General features: G+C 39.9%; 2 protein-coding genes across 12 annotated transcripts in view; both read right to left on the bottom strand.

The window, feature by feature from the left end:
* fgfbp2b (fibroblast growth factor binding protein 2b) lies at positions 1-1,570 on the bottom strand. Its single transcript, XM_044189893.1, has 2 exons — positions 744-1,570; positions 1-387 (listed from the first exon to the last, which is right to left on the bottom strand). The coding sequence occupies exon 1, from the start codon at positions 1,492-1,494 to the stop codon at positions 763-765; it is 732 nt and encodes a 243-aa protein (XP_044045828.1). The 5' UTR covers positions 1,495-1,570; the 3' UTR covers positions 1-387; positions 744-762.
* A 4,400-nt stretch (positions 1,571-5,970) lies between these two features.
* prom1b (prominin 1 b) overlaps positions 5,971-17,466 on the bottom strand; it is a 30,698-nt gene continuing 19,202 nt past the window's right edge. For 5 of the 11 annotated variants that reach the window (XM_044189747.1, XM_044189749.1, XM_044189753.1 and 2 more), the window contains 15 exons: positions 17,117-17,240; positions 16,837-16,940; positions 16,349-16,433; positions 16,093-16,239; positions 15,018-15,089; positions 13,978-14,070; positions 12,010-12,027; positions 11,802-11,855; positions 11,228-11,308; positions 10,668-10,736; positions 9,724-9,813; positions 8,201-8,316; positions 7,388-7,486; positions 6,232-6,266; positions 5,971-6,117 (listed from right to left, as the gene is read on the bottom strand). In XM_044189747.1, coding sequence (XP_044045682.1) covers positions 7,417-7,486; positions 8,201-8,316; positions 9,724-9,813; positions 10,668-10,736; positions 11,228-11,308; positions 11,802-11,855; positions 12,010-12,027; positions 13,978-14,070; positions 15,018-15,089; positions 16,093-16,239; positions 16,349-16,433; positions 16,837-16,940; positions 17,117-17,240 — 1,123 coding nt within the window. In that variant the 3' untranslated portion in view covers positions 5,971-6,117; positions 6,232-6,266; positions 7,388-7,416. Of the gene's footprint in view, positions 6,118-6,231; positions 6,267-7,387; positions 7,487-7,935; positions 8,025-8,200; positions 8,317-9,723; positions 9,814-10,667; positions 10,737-11,227; positions 11,309-11,801; positions 11,856-12,009; positions 12,028-13,977; positions 14,071-15,017; positions 15,090-16,092; positions 16,240-16,348; positions 16,434-16,836; positions 16,941-17,116; positions 17,241-17,466 lie in introns of those variants that run through there. The other 6 variants (XM_044189750.1, XM_044189752.1, XM_044189756.1 and 3 more) reach the window with 3 other exon arrangements.

Raw genomic sequence — 17,466 nt, 5'->3', positions numbered from 1 at the left:
AGAGGTCACAACTCTGACTTTATTCTCTTTACCTTCACATTTTCTTTCCTGAAATAAATGTTGAAACATTTATGTGACACGAGGAGGGAATTTTACATCATATACAAACAGAATCACATGCCTGCCATATTTTCCCTTCGCCTTGCTGTGTGTTTTACAGATTTAAAAAATGACATGTACATTACATGACAGCACAAGCAGTCATCCGCGAACCGTACACAGGTGTAGGTCGAGTGTTTTTGGCTCGGCCCGTAAGATGCTGCAGTGTTGGGAGTCGGACCTCACAAAGCGACGAAATGACTCCAGAAATGGCTCCCACACAGATCCTGGAGAGGTCAGATATGGACGAGAGGAGTTCTGACTGGGTCCGTCGCTGGTGTTTCCAACCTGAAACAACAAAAAATGTGGGATTTTGTAATTAATTTAAGATCAAGTTTGTTTCTGTTGTGAATGGGCAAGCCTGCACAGAGATACAGTGCTCCATAAACTTAAAGACAGACTTTGATTTGGAGTTGATTTTACTGACAGTGTGTTTAAAATATCTGTATGAATAACATTTGATCTACCTTCGTATTTTTGCAAGTGATCACTTCTACCACTACTGATGATTTCTGGCTTTACAGTAGTTCTCAGTTTAATTCATCCACACCAAAACAGTTCTAACTTTTCCAGCCCACCTCTTGCTAAAGCTTCTCTCTAACTTTCCTCTTCCTTTTCTTCTTCTTCATTTTTCCGTCACTCACCTGTGTCTGCTGTATCGTCTCAGTTTTGGAACCAGCTGATGAAGTAGGTGCAGACGCCGTGGAAGCTCTTCCAGCAGTACTCGGAGGCGATGCGGGATGCTTTGGAGTCGGGCTGCTCTGTGGGACGAGTAGTGGTCTTCCCAGGCTTGGGGGTAGTTTTCTTCTGGGGTCCCTTGCCTGGCTGGGGCTTGGCTGGCTGTGGCTTGACAGATTTAGGAGTAGTGGCAGGCTTGGTCTGAGCCGGCACCACTGGTTTACGCTGCTCCTGGACCGGCTTGGAGGGCTTGGGCGTGGTGGTCTTTGGCCAGGAGGCCAGGAAGGTCATCTGGGACTCGTCTGGGTTTTTCTTACACATCAGTGGGCGGTAGATTTTGGGTCCCTGGCAGGCGTGGCTCAGCTTCCTCATGTCCCACATCATCTGGGTGAAGTAGTGGCGAGGGTTGAGGTTGTAGGCGCGGCACAGGTTGGGTTTTCCCTGGAAGTCGCAGTAGTAGGAGCGTCCTGGGGTCTGGCCCTGGCTTGGACCTTTGCAGGAGACACGCAGGCGAGTATAGTCCCCGGCTCCGGACACCACCATGGTACAGGAGTCTTTGGTCTTGGTGCTGAATCTGATGGGCTCATCATAGACGCTGCGTTGCTGCTGTTGCTGCTGCGGCTGCCTGTTGTCGTTGCTGCTGTTGTTGGTCTGAGCGTTTGACACAAAGACAGTCGCTGCCAGGAACAACAGCAACATACTCATCCTGGCTCTCATGGCGGCGTTAGGTGTGTTAGTGATGTGTGTCTGCACAGAGGGTTAAGGTGTGCAAGGGTAGAAACTATCTGAATGTGACTTTATAAGGCTGAAGCTCACAAAGAAGGTATTATTCAGGTGAGCTGAAGGACTCAAACTCCTCCTCCAGCACACACACACACACACACACACACAGCGACCAGGCTTGTGTGGTATGTTCAACACTAAAATAGTGAAGGGCGAGATGGACGGACGGAGGGGGAGAACATAAACTGAGGGAGGAAGAAGAGGGGGGAGGGGAAGCGGTCTGTGGAAGCCGAGGGGGGAAGGAGAGTAAGAGGGCTGAAGGACGGTACACACATGAAGCCAAATATTGTAAAAAAATAAATAAAAAAAAGAGTTTTGAGACATTTTATAATCTCACATAGGAGGTTCTTTGACTATTGATGAGGGGCAGAGGAGGAGGAGAGGAGGGGGAGAGGACTGAGAGCCAAATTGCAGCCCGAAGTTATTTGCTGAGGATTTAAAGTTGATATCTGATCCTGTAATAATAAAATCCTTATCATGTTCATCTACCAACAGAGCTACAGACACAGATAGATAGTTGCATTGTCTTTACAGACTTTACAAACTCATGTTGTGCAGCCAAATGTTGTTCAAACGCACAGCGCTTTATTTTCAGTTCTGGTGGAGATCACAAAGCTTCCAAAGGTGCCAAAAAATGTCAGGCTGCATAAATTGATGCATGAGTATGTTTCCATTTCGTTGAAGAGTTGCAGCAAGTGGATATGATACTGTCAGATAGAATAAGATGATTCCTCGAAGTGAGACTCTGACTGTTGAAAGAAGAAATAACACAATCTCAATACATTTAGAAGTCACAGACTCTGATGAGCAGTGTTGTTTAAGTTCACACTTCACAAGAGCTAGTTTAAAGTTCAGTTCACACAGATTAAAATGAACTAGTTCATGTTCATAGCTCACAATTTTGAATTTTGAACTAAATTCACAGTACCAAAAAATTAACTAGTTCATTTGTTCAGGTTTTTTTCCTTTACAAAATGCTGTGAGTTTGACTTGGGTGGAGGACGTTTGCAGCTGTTGGCTCGTCTTTCTTGTGATCATCAGTCACTCGCAGATATTTCCCAGACTGGTCGGATGCTTCAGCTCGATGTGTCCTTTAAAAAATCTGTGACCCAAAAGTTTTGGCTGAAGTGCCTCTACCCTGGAAATTCAAAAAATGCCTCTAGAATGTGAAAAAAGTATGGGCAGTGCTGGGAGGGGCGCAACTGGATAGACCTACAACCAATCAGCGCAACGAAACGTGTAAAAAAAAAAAAGTTTAGGTGGTGGTTGGTCCATTTTCAAGCAGGAAAAAAATGGGGGCCTGGTCACAAACTTTCAAAATTACAGCTAAACAGTACACTAAAATGTGTTTCTGAAAACAATCTCTGCTGTCTAAAAACGTCTACAGCGTTCAGCCCTCTCTGTCTTGCTGTTATTACAGACAAGTTTGAGCTAGCCGTGACCCCTCGACACGCTCATGGACTCGCCTCTTTCGTTGAGCCGTCACGTTTAGCCCGCGAACATCTAGGTCTTGTGGGTATAGATTGCCATTTCAGTCATCCATCCATCCATCCATTTTCTAACTTTGGGCCTTAGGCAGGGTACACCCTGGACAGTAACTGTCGCAGGGCTAACCCATTTCAGTCAATATTAAATAATTACATAAATAAACAAATATGCCTATGAAATAAATCCTGAAATAAATAAATGAGGCAAATATATAAATACATGTAAATATAAATATATAAATGAGTCAATATAGCTCAATAAATAAAGAAATAAATAGGTTATTTTATTTAGAAAAACAGATGTTACTAAAGGACTATACTCTTATCTATTTCAGGGGACTCTTATTTCATAATTCCACATTTATTTATTTCCTAGTGGGAAACTGCCTTTATTACAGCAGCCAAGTGAAATAATAAAGACGCTCAAGAAACAAAATACAATGAAAAGCCAAGAATTATACATTGAAATGTCAGAATAGAGACTGCGTACTTTAACTCTAAAGACATACTGAATAAACACTGTGCAGTGGCAGTGCTGAGTATTGGCCAAATTGGTTTAGAGGTTTTGAGTTCAAAACCAGGCCTGACTGCACTCAGTGAGTTTTGACTTATGAAACTAAACAGAAACATTCTTAAAATATTCTATATGAACCAGCTGGCGTGTATGTATAGCTGTGTGTGTGTGTGTGTGTGTGTGTGTGTGTGTGCACGCATGCCCTCAGTACATTCAGGAAGTTTTGTTTTTATAGCCATCAATCTGGTGGGGAAGAGAAAAAGTTCCCCTGTAAGAGAAGTGAAGCAAACATGTTAAGTGTGTGTGTTTACAGTATGTTGTCTGGAACAGATGTTGTCCTAAATGAAGTTACTGTAGTCTTCTTCTGATAGGATACAACAGCGTCACACCACCTCAACCACCGCCAACCCCCCCTGCCTGCAAACCTGTCCGTCACCCAAGACAGACCTGAACCTTTTCTGCTGGTGTGTGTGCATGTATTCAGCTCTACATATGTTACACGATGTCCTCTGCATTCCCGTGCGTTCTGTGTTTCGGCAAGACAGGCTAAGTTGCTTTGGGGGGCGTGGATGTCTTACTCGTCTGAACATTTGCTTCACTTATATCAGAGCTTCAAAGAGCATAAAAGCACACTTTAAAGATAATTTTGGTAAAAACAGTGGTTACATCCATCCAGTTCATGTTTCATGTGTTTATGGAAGAAAAACAAAGCAGACACTTATTGGACGGAAGTTTTTATTCACAAATTTGCGCCCTCACCACAACCCCCAGCTGTATGACTTTATTTTTGTGTGTGTGTGTTCCTGAACCAGGCCTCTGACAACACAGGGGCTTCTGGGAGTTTTATTTCTCAAACCATAGGATGGCAAAGAAAAAAAAAACCTCTGACAACACAAGCAACTAGGCCCTCACTAACAGTCTGGCGAGAAATGCCTAAGACCCAATATTTTGTTCGTTAGCTGTCTTAAAACCTTGTTAAGGTATGTGTGTGTGTATGTAGCTTATGTGTGTTGAATAGCTAGTAACACTTTGCCTCTTGTAGTAGCAGTGGACCAGGATAAACTCTGGACTAATCTCTTCATGTCTCATAATTTAGACAAGTAGGAGCCAAACCAAACTGGCAGTTTCCTCCTTTAGTGTTTAAAAGAATAGTTTGACATTTTGGGAAATACCCTTTTTCGCTTTCTTGCTGAGTTATCTAAGAAGAGCAGTATGTATGTATGCTAACCATGAAGCTACAGCCTTGAGGTGGTTAGCTAAGCTTAGCACAAAGACTGGAAACGAGAAAACAGCTAGCCTGGCTCTGAACAAAGGGAACAAAATCCACATACCAGCACCTCTAAAGCTCACTAATTAAAATGTTATATCTTGTTTGTTTAATCCGTACAAAAACCAAAGTGTAAAAAGTCCGGGCAAGAAATAATCTGGGGCATAACCCCCCATTAAACCACAAATTCTCGTTTTCAGCCATGCTAGTGGCAAGGCTCTCTGTCGATTGCTATGTAATTTTGTGCAGACATTTATGGTCCCCAGAGGATGAATCCTTCTGACTTTGGTGAACCCCTGACCTTTTCTCTAGCGCCACCATGAGGCTGACATTTTCTGGTTTTTAGTGGCAACTATTGGATGGATTGCCATGACATGTGCTATAGATATCCATGATGCCCAGAGGATGAATTGTAATAACTTTGGTGATTACCTGCCTTTTCATCTAGCGCCATCATGAGGTCAAAATTTTAATTTGTCCAATACTTTGGTTCATGACCATATACTCTGTTTAGTGCTAGTTAGCAAATGTTAGCATGCTAACACGCTAAACTAAGATGGCGAACATGGTAAACATCATACCTGCTAAACATTAGCATGCTGGCATGCTAGCATGGCTGTAGACTCTTAATATTGCTACACTTAGTATTTTTCTTTGTCTTTATGCAAAACTAAGCTAACCGGCTGCTGGTATTTAACAAAAAGACACGAGTGGGATCGTCTCATCTTACTCTCCGCAAGAAAGTGAATAAGTGTATCTCCCAAAATGTAAAATTCCCTAATTCCCTGGTCGATGCAACCTGTTGAGCCAAAATGATGCAAGCTATATTACAAATATTCATAAAGAAAAGAACTACTTCTACAAAAAACGACTTACATTTTATAAAACAAACTTTAACAAAAATATATAAAACTTTCAAAAGTTTTGAAAGTGTAAAAAATGTACACTTGTGTCACCATGTTAAAACTGGTAATTTAAGTACAAACAAATGTATTCTCTACAGGTAAAACTAGCTATGCAGGAACATGATAGTTGATAATGTACAGTAGGACACACTAGAAAGACTGCTGTGGTACTGCTGCTACTGGATGCTGGTGTGTTTGAGAAAACACATTTATTACTAATAAATTACAGTTGGCTGGCATCAGAGGTCCTTGTCAAATGACTTGAAGGGGTACTGGGGGGTGGGACGCCCTCACCACACAGTTCCTGATTGTTGTCGTTCTTCCTTTTGAGTCCTTGGAAGTGTTACAAGATCTAAATGGGAAGGCTGGAAAAGTCCAGTGATCCTAGAAAAGAGAGAGGCCATGTCACAAATAACCTGCAACTGTTACACAGTGTGTTTTATTTTTTATAATCCCTGAGTGAGGATGAAGGGAGGAGTAAACACATATCCCACTTACCACAAGGGAAATATCAGTTCCAGCTCTCTTGTCCGCTGTGGAAAAAGAGAAAATGAAATCAACTCTGGGTTTATCAGCTACTTTACTTCTGCGCATGCTCAAGACCTGCAGTCGTGCTTATTTTCAGTAAAGCCAGAGAGTTGGTTTGAGTCAAAGGCAAATAAAAACACAGTAGTAGGAGACCCTTTTATAGCCCGACTTAAAAACTATCACTGCCTTTTCTGTGATAAGATTGTAGAAGAGCAAACAAACACAAATTTCAGATGTAAATAAATATATGTCACATATGAATTGGATGATGAATTTTGGTTACAAAAGATAACACCAATATCATGCAATAATAAACCGTGTCATACCCCTCAAAACCATACAATTCAAAACATTAGGTTCCCTTAGTGTTCAAACTGCAGCATGGTATAGATCTGCAAATATAAACTATATGAGAAGAAATTACTTTGGTGTGAAAATCTACAGATCTACAAGGAGGTCAAAGGAGAAAAAAAAAAAAGATCCCTTCTACATCAAAGGCACAAGATGGTATCATTTATACAATTTACTCCATATCTAGCAATAATATCAGGATAATCAGATATTTCAACAAGAAGAAATGTTGAGGTATAACTGATGAGATGCAATATTCTGCAGCAGCCATTACTTGACGCTGTCTTGGACACCTCATCTTAAAAAAATAAATTAAAATAAAGGTCGAGGTCTGTATTTATGATATCTTTGTGTGCATGTTTTATGTTTATTTGTATGCTCAACGTCCTACACTTTGTTACCACAAAATGCGTGTTCTCCCTGCAGGACGCCTCCTACGTGCCGAACAAATCCAACGACAAACACAAATATCTGTCACACAATTTGGATGCAGGACACACGACAGTGTCAGGTGTATAAGGCATAAACCAACTCCATCATGAGTAACTTCTCCTTGTTGAGTCCCGGTGTTTGAATGGACATCGGCGGGTAAAAGAGATGCCGGTGATGGATGAAGGATGAAGAAGACGAGAAAACAAGAAAAAATTGAAAGAGGAAAAAAAACCTCCTGGGTGAAATCAGACTGATGATGATTAAATGTTCCTCCGATGGTTTAAGTTGTTTGTTAACGCTGTTAGATGAGGGTTAGTGGAAAGTTAAAACTGACAATCAGTACCTCATCGACGAGGAGAACGTTGCTTTGGGTCACCAGTTGGAGTAGCTCGGGGGAGCAGAGGCCCGAGGGAACCGGGTCAGAGTGTCGTAGTAGGGAGAGCTACATGTACACGCACACACACCCACACATGTACATACATACATACGGGGAATTATTTATAAACTTAACATCTGTAGAGAAACAAATGTTTCACTGTCTCTCAATCATACAGACAAAAATATCCCTCCACCAATTAATCAAGCAGAGACACTGCTCGTACCTGACCACAGCGATGTCTCCATGGATATCATACACATGTTCACCATGATTACCTGTATTACCCATAGTGCAACACAAGAGTGAGGGTGGACAGGTGAGAAAGAGGATGGGAAGACTCCGCTGAAAGCAACAAGGATGGAGAGATCCTCAAGAGAGCGTCGCTCATGACGAAATAAAGTCGAAAGAGAGGAGAAAGACGCAGGAGAAGATGATGAAGTGAAGATCCATGCAAAGAGAGAAAGACCGTCAGAACGATGTGAAGAGATCCAAAGCCGTAAAGTTTCCCCTACCAAACAGGGAGTGGGCACGTGGAAGAGCACAAAAGGATGCATTCATAGCAGACAAACATCAAAGTGCAACAAGCCAAGGGTAAGAGGAGCTGGAGAGAGAGCGGAAAGTAACATGAGGAGAAAATATGAGGAGAATCAAAGGCCATGAAAAGGAATAATGACAGAGAAAAGGAAAGAAGAGGATTAATTAATTGTGTTTTGATCTACAGAAAAGATTCAGAAAAACTAGGTTGCATGTGCATAATGTGTGCGTGTTTGGACTCACTCTTCAAAGACGTCTTCTGTGTCCATCCTTCTGTAATACTTGGCCAGTTTGACGGAGAAGATGATACTGGGGATCAGAAGGATGCAGCAGCCTCCCAGACCAAACCAGAATGTGTTCTGGAAAACACGTTAACCTTCGATTCATTCCTGTCACACTCAATTAAACACTAATGTCTCTAAAATAATTAACCGATTAGTCGATGAATTGTAAATTGATTAATCAGTTAAGTCATTCATTTAAAAAATGCTGGTCAGCTCAGCTTCTCAGATGCAGTGTATCCTTACTCCTTTAAAGTAGTGAGTAAAAAGTAAGAGTAGCAATAACACAGTGTATTGTACTTGAAGTATTAATAGTAAATGTACTCTTGCAGCAGAATGGCCCCTTCCAGAGTAATATATTCTTATATATTATTGGGTTATTAGTATTGATGCATTTTAACCAGCATTTTAATGTTATAGCTGGATGAGGTGGATCTGATTTTGACGACTTTATAAAGTGTTGAGTAGTTTAATGTATCACCGCATCATAATTTATGAACCAATCACATATTTTGTATGTGAAATCAGTAAAGTAACTACAGTTGTCAGATAAATATTATTTGCCTCGGAAATGTAGTGAAGTATAAATATAAAATAGTTTAAAATGGTAATTGTACCGTACTAAAATGTAAGTGCAGTACTTGAGTAAACATACTTTCTTTTTTACTTTCCAACACTGCTCAAATGACTATTTCAATTTCCTACTTCTCCTTTTTTTTATGATTGTCATTCAAATATTTTTTGGTTTTGGACTGTTCCGAAAAGAGAAGCAATATGAAGATGTCTCCTTGGATTCTGGGAAATGATGATTGGCATTTTTCACCATTTTCAAACATTTTAAAGACTTAAAAGACTAAAAAAATATAATTTTCAGATTAACTGATATTCAAAATAATCCTTAGTTGCAGCCCTACAGAATTTTCCTGCTACATTTCACATAAAGGCACATACACAAGAAACGTACACTTTACAGTAGCAGGCACAAACAGGACAGAACATTTAAGTATAAACATGTACAGTGGCTGCAGGATATATAAAATCTCTGTGTATATTGACCACAGTCTGTGGCTTATTTGAGCTCTTATTAAACTCTCACAAACTCACATGAATGATATATAGCTGATATGTAAATATGAAACTTTACAACTCCTCGGGGCCGGAGTAAAAACAGTGAAGAATCTATGTGTGTGTGTGAGGGAGTGTGTCTGAGACTTGAGAACATACTGTTCTCATATGTGCGGCCAGTCTTAATCCCAGAGCTCCCTCAAACCGTCAAAGAGCCGTTTATATTTCTAGTTAAAATCTAAATACATGTTGGGGACATGTACTGTAATGCTGCTGTGAAATGAATCAGTGCTCCTCAGCAGCCTGACACACACACAAACACACAGACACACACACAGACACAGACACACACACACACACACACACACACACACACACACACACACACACACAGATAACCACAGTGTTCTGGTGCCTTACCACTGAATCGACTATGAAGCTGCACGCTACTATCTCCATGCTGTCCACAAGGTTACTGATGGGTTTACACTGGGCCACCTCTGCAGTCAACTGTAGGGGGAAAAATACACACATACAGTACACACACCAAAAAACCCAAAGTATAGATTACAGTGTATGTATGAATGACGTCAAACGTAAAACCAGAACTTGCTGAGTATGTGCGTGACTTCAAATTTAAATCAAAGTGGCTTTTTGGACTGTTAAAATAATCTGGTTACAAACAAGGAACTTCTAAAGCTTCTACTCTAAACAGTGCAGCTTAATTACTGAGAGTTTTATTGTTCATTCACTATCATCAGAAACAGAAACACATTTGTTATGACAGTAGCCAGGTTTACATCCAAATGTAGCGCAAATTTTCAATGAAGTTTAAGAAAATCTGCAAAAGAAAATGTGAATTTTGCGCATTTCCATCGACTGCTGTTATGTGAATATTGGGAGTTGGTTCATCGAGATAAGCAGAAGAAGAGGGTGCAACGAGATGATGTAATTAAAAGAGCGCTAGTCAAACCTTGAATGGTAGAAATTTTTTTTGAAAACACGATGGAAATATGGCATTTATGTTTGTTTATGTACAGTCTCCTCATCGCTCCACACAGATCTGATGTTTTCTTCGGTGGAAGTCACATGCTTCATGTACGTCCTGATGAGTCTGTTTCCACTGCACTTTGTCGCATTTTGCTTTTATTGATACACCAACTTTTCCACCTCAGCCAAGCGTAAAAACTTTTTTGCGATATTATGAGTTTGTTTCGAATAAGTTTCCGGTGTTTCCACTCAGGGTTTTTTTATGCAGGTGGATATAAAAACAGGTGGATGGAAACGCACCCAGTGTCTCTCTACTGTAAATGATTAACGAATAATCTTTAAAAGGAATCATAGAAATAAAAAAGTACACTCACCGAGTTTTTAACCCATTCTGTGTACTGTTTGAAGTATCCCACCAAGCTCTGTATGTAGCCCTTTGTTTCCTGACACCAACAGAGAAGAAAACACGTTAGTAAATGTGTGACTGCAGCATGTTGGGGGTTGAGGTGCCATAGTTGCATAAACCTTCTTTTTTTTTCTTGAGATGCTTATATTCTTACCTAAGTGTGGATTCCTAAGGTAAGATAAAATGCAGTCCAGCAATAATATGTTAAAGTTGCTATTGTAGTGATGTTTCTGCTCAGGTCAATCAAGCTTGGATTGTAAGACGAAAACGTGCTGTTGTTAAGTGTGGTTATTTAAAATATCTGGCTTAAATCAGAGGAAATGGAGACCGGACTGAGCTGAGGAACTGATATTATTGTGTTTTTAGATGAATATGCCATCTAATATCATCTGATATGATATTAGATATCTGATTGACCAGTCTGAAGCAACGTGGAAAGAAATAAAAAGGAAGATGATGTATCCACATGTGCACAGTTACATATCGCTCATACAGTATACTAGTTTGTTGTAATAATATTTTTTTTACCTGTTTCACCACATGGGAGGCGTTATGAGTGATGAGGTACTCTGCTGCATCGATAGCACTCAGGATATTTGTGACCTTGACCTAAAAGAGAGAGATTCTTTTGTAATTATGAGACAATTAAACAAGTAATTGTGTTTAGTAAATTGTTTGTTCAGTTAACAATACAGAAGTTAACAAGAAGTTTTCTGCATAGTTTGATTAGTAGACTTCACTAAATAATTATCTGTGTGCTAATACACAACAGTAATACTGTATATTATTATTTCTTTTATTTACAACATGTGATGGTTTCATCAAGTTGTTCAGAGCACATGTGGAAGTCAGCAGTACAACATGGTGTTATTTATTGTAGAAAGATGCTAAGTGTGAAACAAAACATGGAATAAGACATGACCATGTTTTGTTGATTTGTCACATGGACTGATGTTGATTTTGACACATAAGAAGGCTGTAAAAAACAGTCTGTAATAAACTGTGGGTGTCCACTGCTGTACAGTAACAGTGCTGCTGTAACAGTATAACAGTATAACAGTACTGTTGTAGTAGGGTGTTTTTTGTCAGCTTGTTTTCTCACCGGCAGGTCGGTGGACATCCTCTGCAGTTGCTTGATACTCTGGCTCAGGGTACTCTGTGTGAGAAGACAAACTGTTACCCAACAGAGCATAATTACATGTCTAAGTACTCATTAACGTCACCGCTCTAACACCATTAACAACACCGCTACGACAAACACGCACAAATAACAGACACAGTCACATTGCTGTGTATCAACAGCGGCTTACCCGCGCTCTGACATATTTCTGCCACCATTTAACGGAAGGAAAAGAGAAAAGAAGAAAGTTGAGGGGAGCAGCTAACAAAGACACGTCAGACAATATTGGCTTCAAATGTATGCTTTAATGTTGTTTGTTCTTGAACTTGTGAACTTATTATTGAAGTTGTTGCATCTTTAAATGTGATTTTTATGATATATATTTTGCTGATATTTTTTGTGTAGTTTGCAAGAAATGAGAAATAATGTCCACCGTTTTTGTCGCAATTATCTACATGTATATTAGCTGTTACAATAAGCCTTAAACTGAATCTACAAAATGTTTGCTCCAAGATGCTGCATAAGACTGAGCGTAACCTTTATCTTAATGTCAGGAAAACAAAAGAAATAGTAATAAGTACCCCGTCACTTCAGCACCCCATCCTCATCAATAACAAAACGAAAACGGTTGACAGCTTCAAATATCTCGGACTTACACTGGATAGTAAACTCAGCTTCGACCAGCATACAAGAGACACTCAAAAAAGGAGCCATCAAAGACTATCAGCCATCCGTAAACTCAAAGGACTGTATGTCGCCCCCCATCTCCTGCTACTGTTGTACTGTATTGTTCAACCCATCTTGCTCTACTGCTCCACCTGTTTCTTCAATACAAACCGGATCAAACTCACATGCATAACTGACACTGCTGCCAAGATTATAGGTCTTCCCACACCCAACCTCTCAGAGCTCAATTGTCAGGCCATCACACGCATTGCAAATATGAATAGCACAGGACATCACACACCCACTCCCTGAGGTGCATAAGGGCTTGCTTTGGCAAAAGCCTGGTACCCTAAACAGGGTGACTCACCGAGGGAACTACGAGTCTTGTTTTCATGTTGTTTTGTCGTTGGTGTGTGCTGTTGTGTTGTACTTCATGCATTTCTGTCTGTCACTAGTGTGTGACGATGTGTGTCTTCCCTGTAATGTACAGGGGTGTAATGTGAAAAAGAATTTTCCCCCGGGGACAATAAACTAACTAACTAACTAACTTAAAGGTTCTGTAAATGAGATTCTGAACATTAATATAGCAGCAAACAACTATTTGCTATATAAAGATATAGTGGAGTAATGGCGTCTTGAGCAGAGAATGACGTCACACCCACTCTGCCTGGGTTATTATCCAAGTGAAACTGTCCGTCTGTGAGGAGAGCGATATAACTGCGGATTCTTTTCTCGTCTAATGCTGTGATTAAAGATTTATTTCAACCAAACCAGAGTTGGTGATTGTTGGAACAGTGGAAAGACTAACAAACACGGTTTTGGTGAGTTTTATTTTGTTTCTGTCGAGTTTGAATGAAGTGTGTTTAAAGATTATCTACAAGGTAAAATTATAGTTTTTTTCAATGGAGTCTGATGGCGAGCGAAAGTGCTATAACGGCTGTTTCTGGTTAAACAAAAATGATCTTACTGTTTAACAAAAAGGTCTATCTCCATAGGGATCCTTTCCATAATGTTGTCAGACACTTATTCAGAATAACATCTGAGCCTGTTAGTGGCAAAAACAAGCACTTTTAGTGGACGTACATTGACTGGCGCATTTGTCCTGTCTGCAGCCATTGCAGCCCGTCTCGCGGTTGCTGGCTGAGGCGTAGAACCAGAATATTTCGGTAAATTAAGGATTTATTTTGACCAAACCAGAGTTGGTGATTTTTGGAACAGTAGAAAGACCAACAAAGACGGTTTTGGTCAGTTTTATTTTGTTTCTGTCCAGTTTGAATGAAGTGTGTTTTACGATGATTAGTAGCAGTGAATGTCACTTACAGTACCTTTTAAGTAAAATACTGTATGTTCATTTACTTTGTCAGTAATAGAAAGGTGTTTTTTGGACATAGGGAGAGGATCTGTGTGTATTTGCTTGTGCATATATATGAAATGTAGATGTTTAATGTGGTATTAGTGTTGTGCATGTTTGTGTTGTGGGAGAGGTGATTACCATTGCTTGCTCCATGGGAACCACCTGTTCTCTGTGAATCTGTCTGATACTGCTGGCGTGTCCTTTCAGTGCGTTCTCCAGAGCACCACGTGGCTATAAACAAACACACACACACACACACACACACACACAGAGCAGAGGATACAGAAGTTTGTTGCAGTTGCACATCAATGAGTTGCTACAATAACTTACAATAGATGATTAAAATCTTTAGGACAATTAGGTGATGAATATTAACTCAGTGATGTATTATTCTTCCCTTCCTTAGAAATACATACACACACTAATCCTTCTGTGGCATGTCCCATGTGCCTTTAAATGGCACAGTTCCTGTACTATGTACTATGTACTAGTCATAAATGTGTGTGAGTGTGTGTGTTTCATGTTCTTATATCCTGGTGGGGACTTTAACCTGAATGCACACTAACCCATGGGTAGAAACTGCTTTTTGAGGGTTAAGACTTGGATTTAGGGTACAGGTTACAATTAGTTTAAGGTTAGGGTAGGGGGCTAGGGAAAGCATTATATCAATGACTGTCCCCCACGGGGATAGTGAAACAAACGTGTGTGAATTCAGGGTGAATGGGCATCTTGTTCAGACCAACAAGCCCGATCACTGAGCTTAAAGCGAAATAATTTTCCAGAGGGGCTGTCCGACTGTATATGTGGACTTGTTGGTTTAAGAATATTTTATGCTTCCTATTCCTACAGTCTAAAACATGTATATCAATATTAATTAATATGAACAAACAAACTGCTAAGACTTGTAATAAACTTGTCATAGAGATGCTTTACAGGCAGTGAATTGCAGATCCATGCAGCTGAAATATAAAAACTCATCATACCTCGTCTTAGTCAAGTTATTCTATGTACAGTGTAACTGGCATTAACTTTCTACGGTTTGGTAATCCTCAAAGCCCTACATTACATTGTGTGTAAAACATTGCTGTTATCACGTTTCTTTATGATTTTGGCATTTGAATGATAAAAGCAATCATGCTGTTGCTTTAATTTGTTGGTACAATAATCATGAGACTCACCAGCTGGTCGGCCTGAGCCTCCAGGTCAGTAGAGAAGGACAGGAGATCCACGAGAGTGACTCCCTTATTTACCTAAAACAACAAAACAAAGACATTCACTCATGAAGCAGCAGGGATAATATTGATTTAGATTCCCTCAATTTGCACAGCTGTCTTTAGGTTTCAGTCTGGATTTGGTGTAGTTGTAGGTAATTCTCTGTTTGTCATTAAAGCTGAAAACATTTTGTTTGTTTTTGTATCCTTTTTTTTTTTTTACAAGTAAATAAGATTAGTATTATAGGAGAGAGAAGCTTTAGCTTTGTTCTGAAATATTATCTCTAATTTCATTTTATCACAGTTATATTATTACCCCACTTGAACATTGCGCTCCCAGAATGCATTGTTACTTGTGGTTCATAGAGTCTCCAAAAGTAGCGCTATCCCATTACTCCATGCTACTAACTCTTCTTTCTCCCATAGTTTTGTGCTTTCTCGTCTCTCTCCTCTCTCCTTCTGTCGCTTTCAGCAGGTATTTCTGCCTCCGGAGCTGCAGAGTCTGGATCTGTGATTGTGGGCCACCTGCTGGTCCCGTGTTCCTACTTGACAACCACACTACAATTATTATTATTAGTCCTATTATTAATATTATCATTAATACTCATATAATTATTATTAATATTATTATTTTATCAATATTAATATTATTACCACTACTATTATTACTATGTACTATTACTAGTACTATGTGGAATTTGCATTGTGCTACTGTATTCTGTAGTTTTTCCTTGCCACTGTCGCCAAATGCTTGGTCATGGTGGGAATTGTTGGGTCTCTGTAAATAATATTATAAAGAGTACGGTCTAGACCTGCTCTATAGGAAAAGTGCAATGAGATAACTTCTGTTATGAATTGGCGCTATATAAATAAAATTTAATTGAATTATACTTAGTTCATTCCCAGGGTTAGCCTAACCTTTAATAAAACCAAGTCTCGACCCATAAGTTTACCTTGTGGAGACCTACTTTTTGTCCCCATATGGGAGGAGAATCCCACAATACAAGTGCTGTACACACACAGACACACACACACAGATTACCTCAGCCAGGTAGGCTTCATAGTCAATCTGTCCAACTCCAGAGTTGGCGAAGTTGATGAGGTTGTCTCTGCCGGCCTGCTCCAGCAGTGTGAGGTCCTGCAGGTCGACCTGCACACTCTCAAACACTTTAGCTAGATCCTTGTTGTACTGTTGTGAAACACACACATATAAACTCACAAGTTATCAGGTTGTCATTTATCTTGCTCTACCACACAGATTTTTATCAGCAATTCCTACACAGGAAAATGTCACTTACCACAGTTCTGTTGAGGAAGGAGTTAATGTTGAACATGGTCTCCAGTTGCAGAGCATGGTACAGACCGTTGTTCTCATAGCATTTCCTATGGACAAATACAGTACGGTCACACACTGAAACTCCTACAGTGTAAATGTACATGTATTTATTTTAAAAAATTTGGTAATTCATTGGTGTTTATTTTCAACATTAAAAAACTGAGTATACAAAAATCACACAAAAAGATTTCTAAATTGGATTTCAAAAATGTTATTTGCAGCAGAAACAACAGTTTATCTGTTACTTTGAGGGATAGTAAGCAGCTCATTAGCATTCTTTCCCCATTTTCCATTTTCTCTTCACGCACATTCTGTAAACTGCAGTAAACAATGTCTTCTTGGAGCAGAAAACAAACATCTTTGGACATGCAAATACATAAAGTCCAGGAGGAAAATCAGTTCAATGTGCTTTATGTACAGTATGTACAGTATTAGCTGTTGGCATGTTACCTGTACATGCTTCCCAAAGTCAAGTCAATGTTCGGATTCTGAAACAGCATCCCAGGAAGGAAGTTCTTCTTGGCAGGATGAACCAGGAATGGTGTGTCTATGATCTACACACACACACATGCACGCACACATGCATATTCATCAGCACAGAGCCACAGTGTTGTCTGTTATGTAACACTATCCCCCTCAGATAAAAACTCTCCAAGATAAACACAGAGAGAGGCAGAGAGGAGAGTGAAAATAAGACGATTCAGGAAGGAAGAGAGATTGTATTCAGTACCTTGAATAACTGGCGGTTAGCCAGCGGTTCACACATCAGCTTCTCCACGTTGCCACCCACAACAAACAAGGTGGTCACGATGCCCATCAGCACCCAGGCAAAGATAAAAGAGAAGCCAACCCCACTGTAAGCGCAAGAGACAGAGTGTGGGAAACTTAATCACACAGAAGTTCTTATAGTCTCTGTTTCCTGCCTTCCATCATCTATCACAACATTTCTGCTTCATTTCTTCCCTTAAGTTTTACCTTCAGCCTAATTAACTGACAGACATCCAATTTTAAGTTGTTGGCTCACTTTTCAGTTGTTTAGCTGGTGAACTAAAAAGTACCTGCTAAGAATAACTTTTTACT

The sequence above is a fragment of the Siniperca chuatsi genome, linkage group LG3, assembly GCF_020085105.1.
Source record: "Siniperca chuatsi isolate FFG_IHB_CAS linkage group LG3, ASM2008510v1, whole genome shotgun sequence".
NCBI lineage: Eukaryota > Metazoa > Chordata > Actinopteri > Centrarchiformes > Sinipercidae > Siniperca > Siniperca chuatsi.
Note: the sequence above shows the minus strand (reverse complement) of the source record. Positions and strands in the feature narration are given on the sequence as shown.

Coding starts and splice junctions, on each gene's coding strand:
- fgfbp2b (XM_044189893.1), bottom strand. CDS start 1,494: ATGAGAGCCAGGATGAGTATGTTGCTGTTGTTCCTGGCAGCGACTGTC.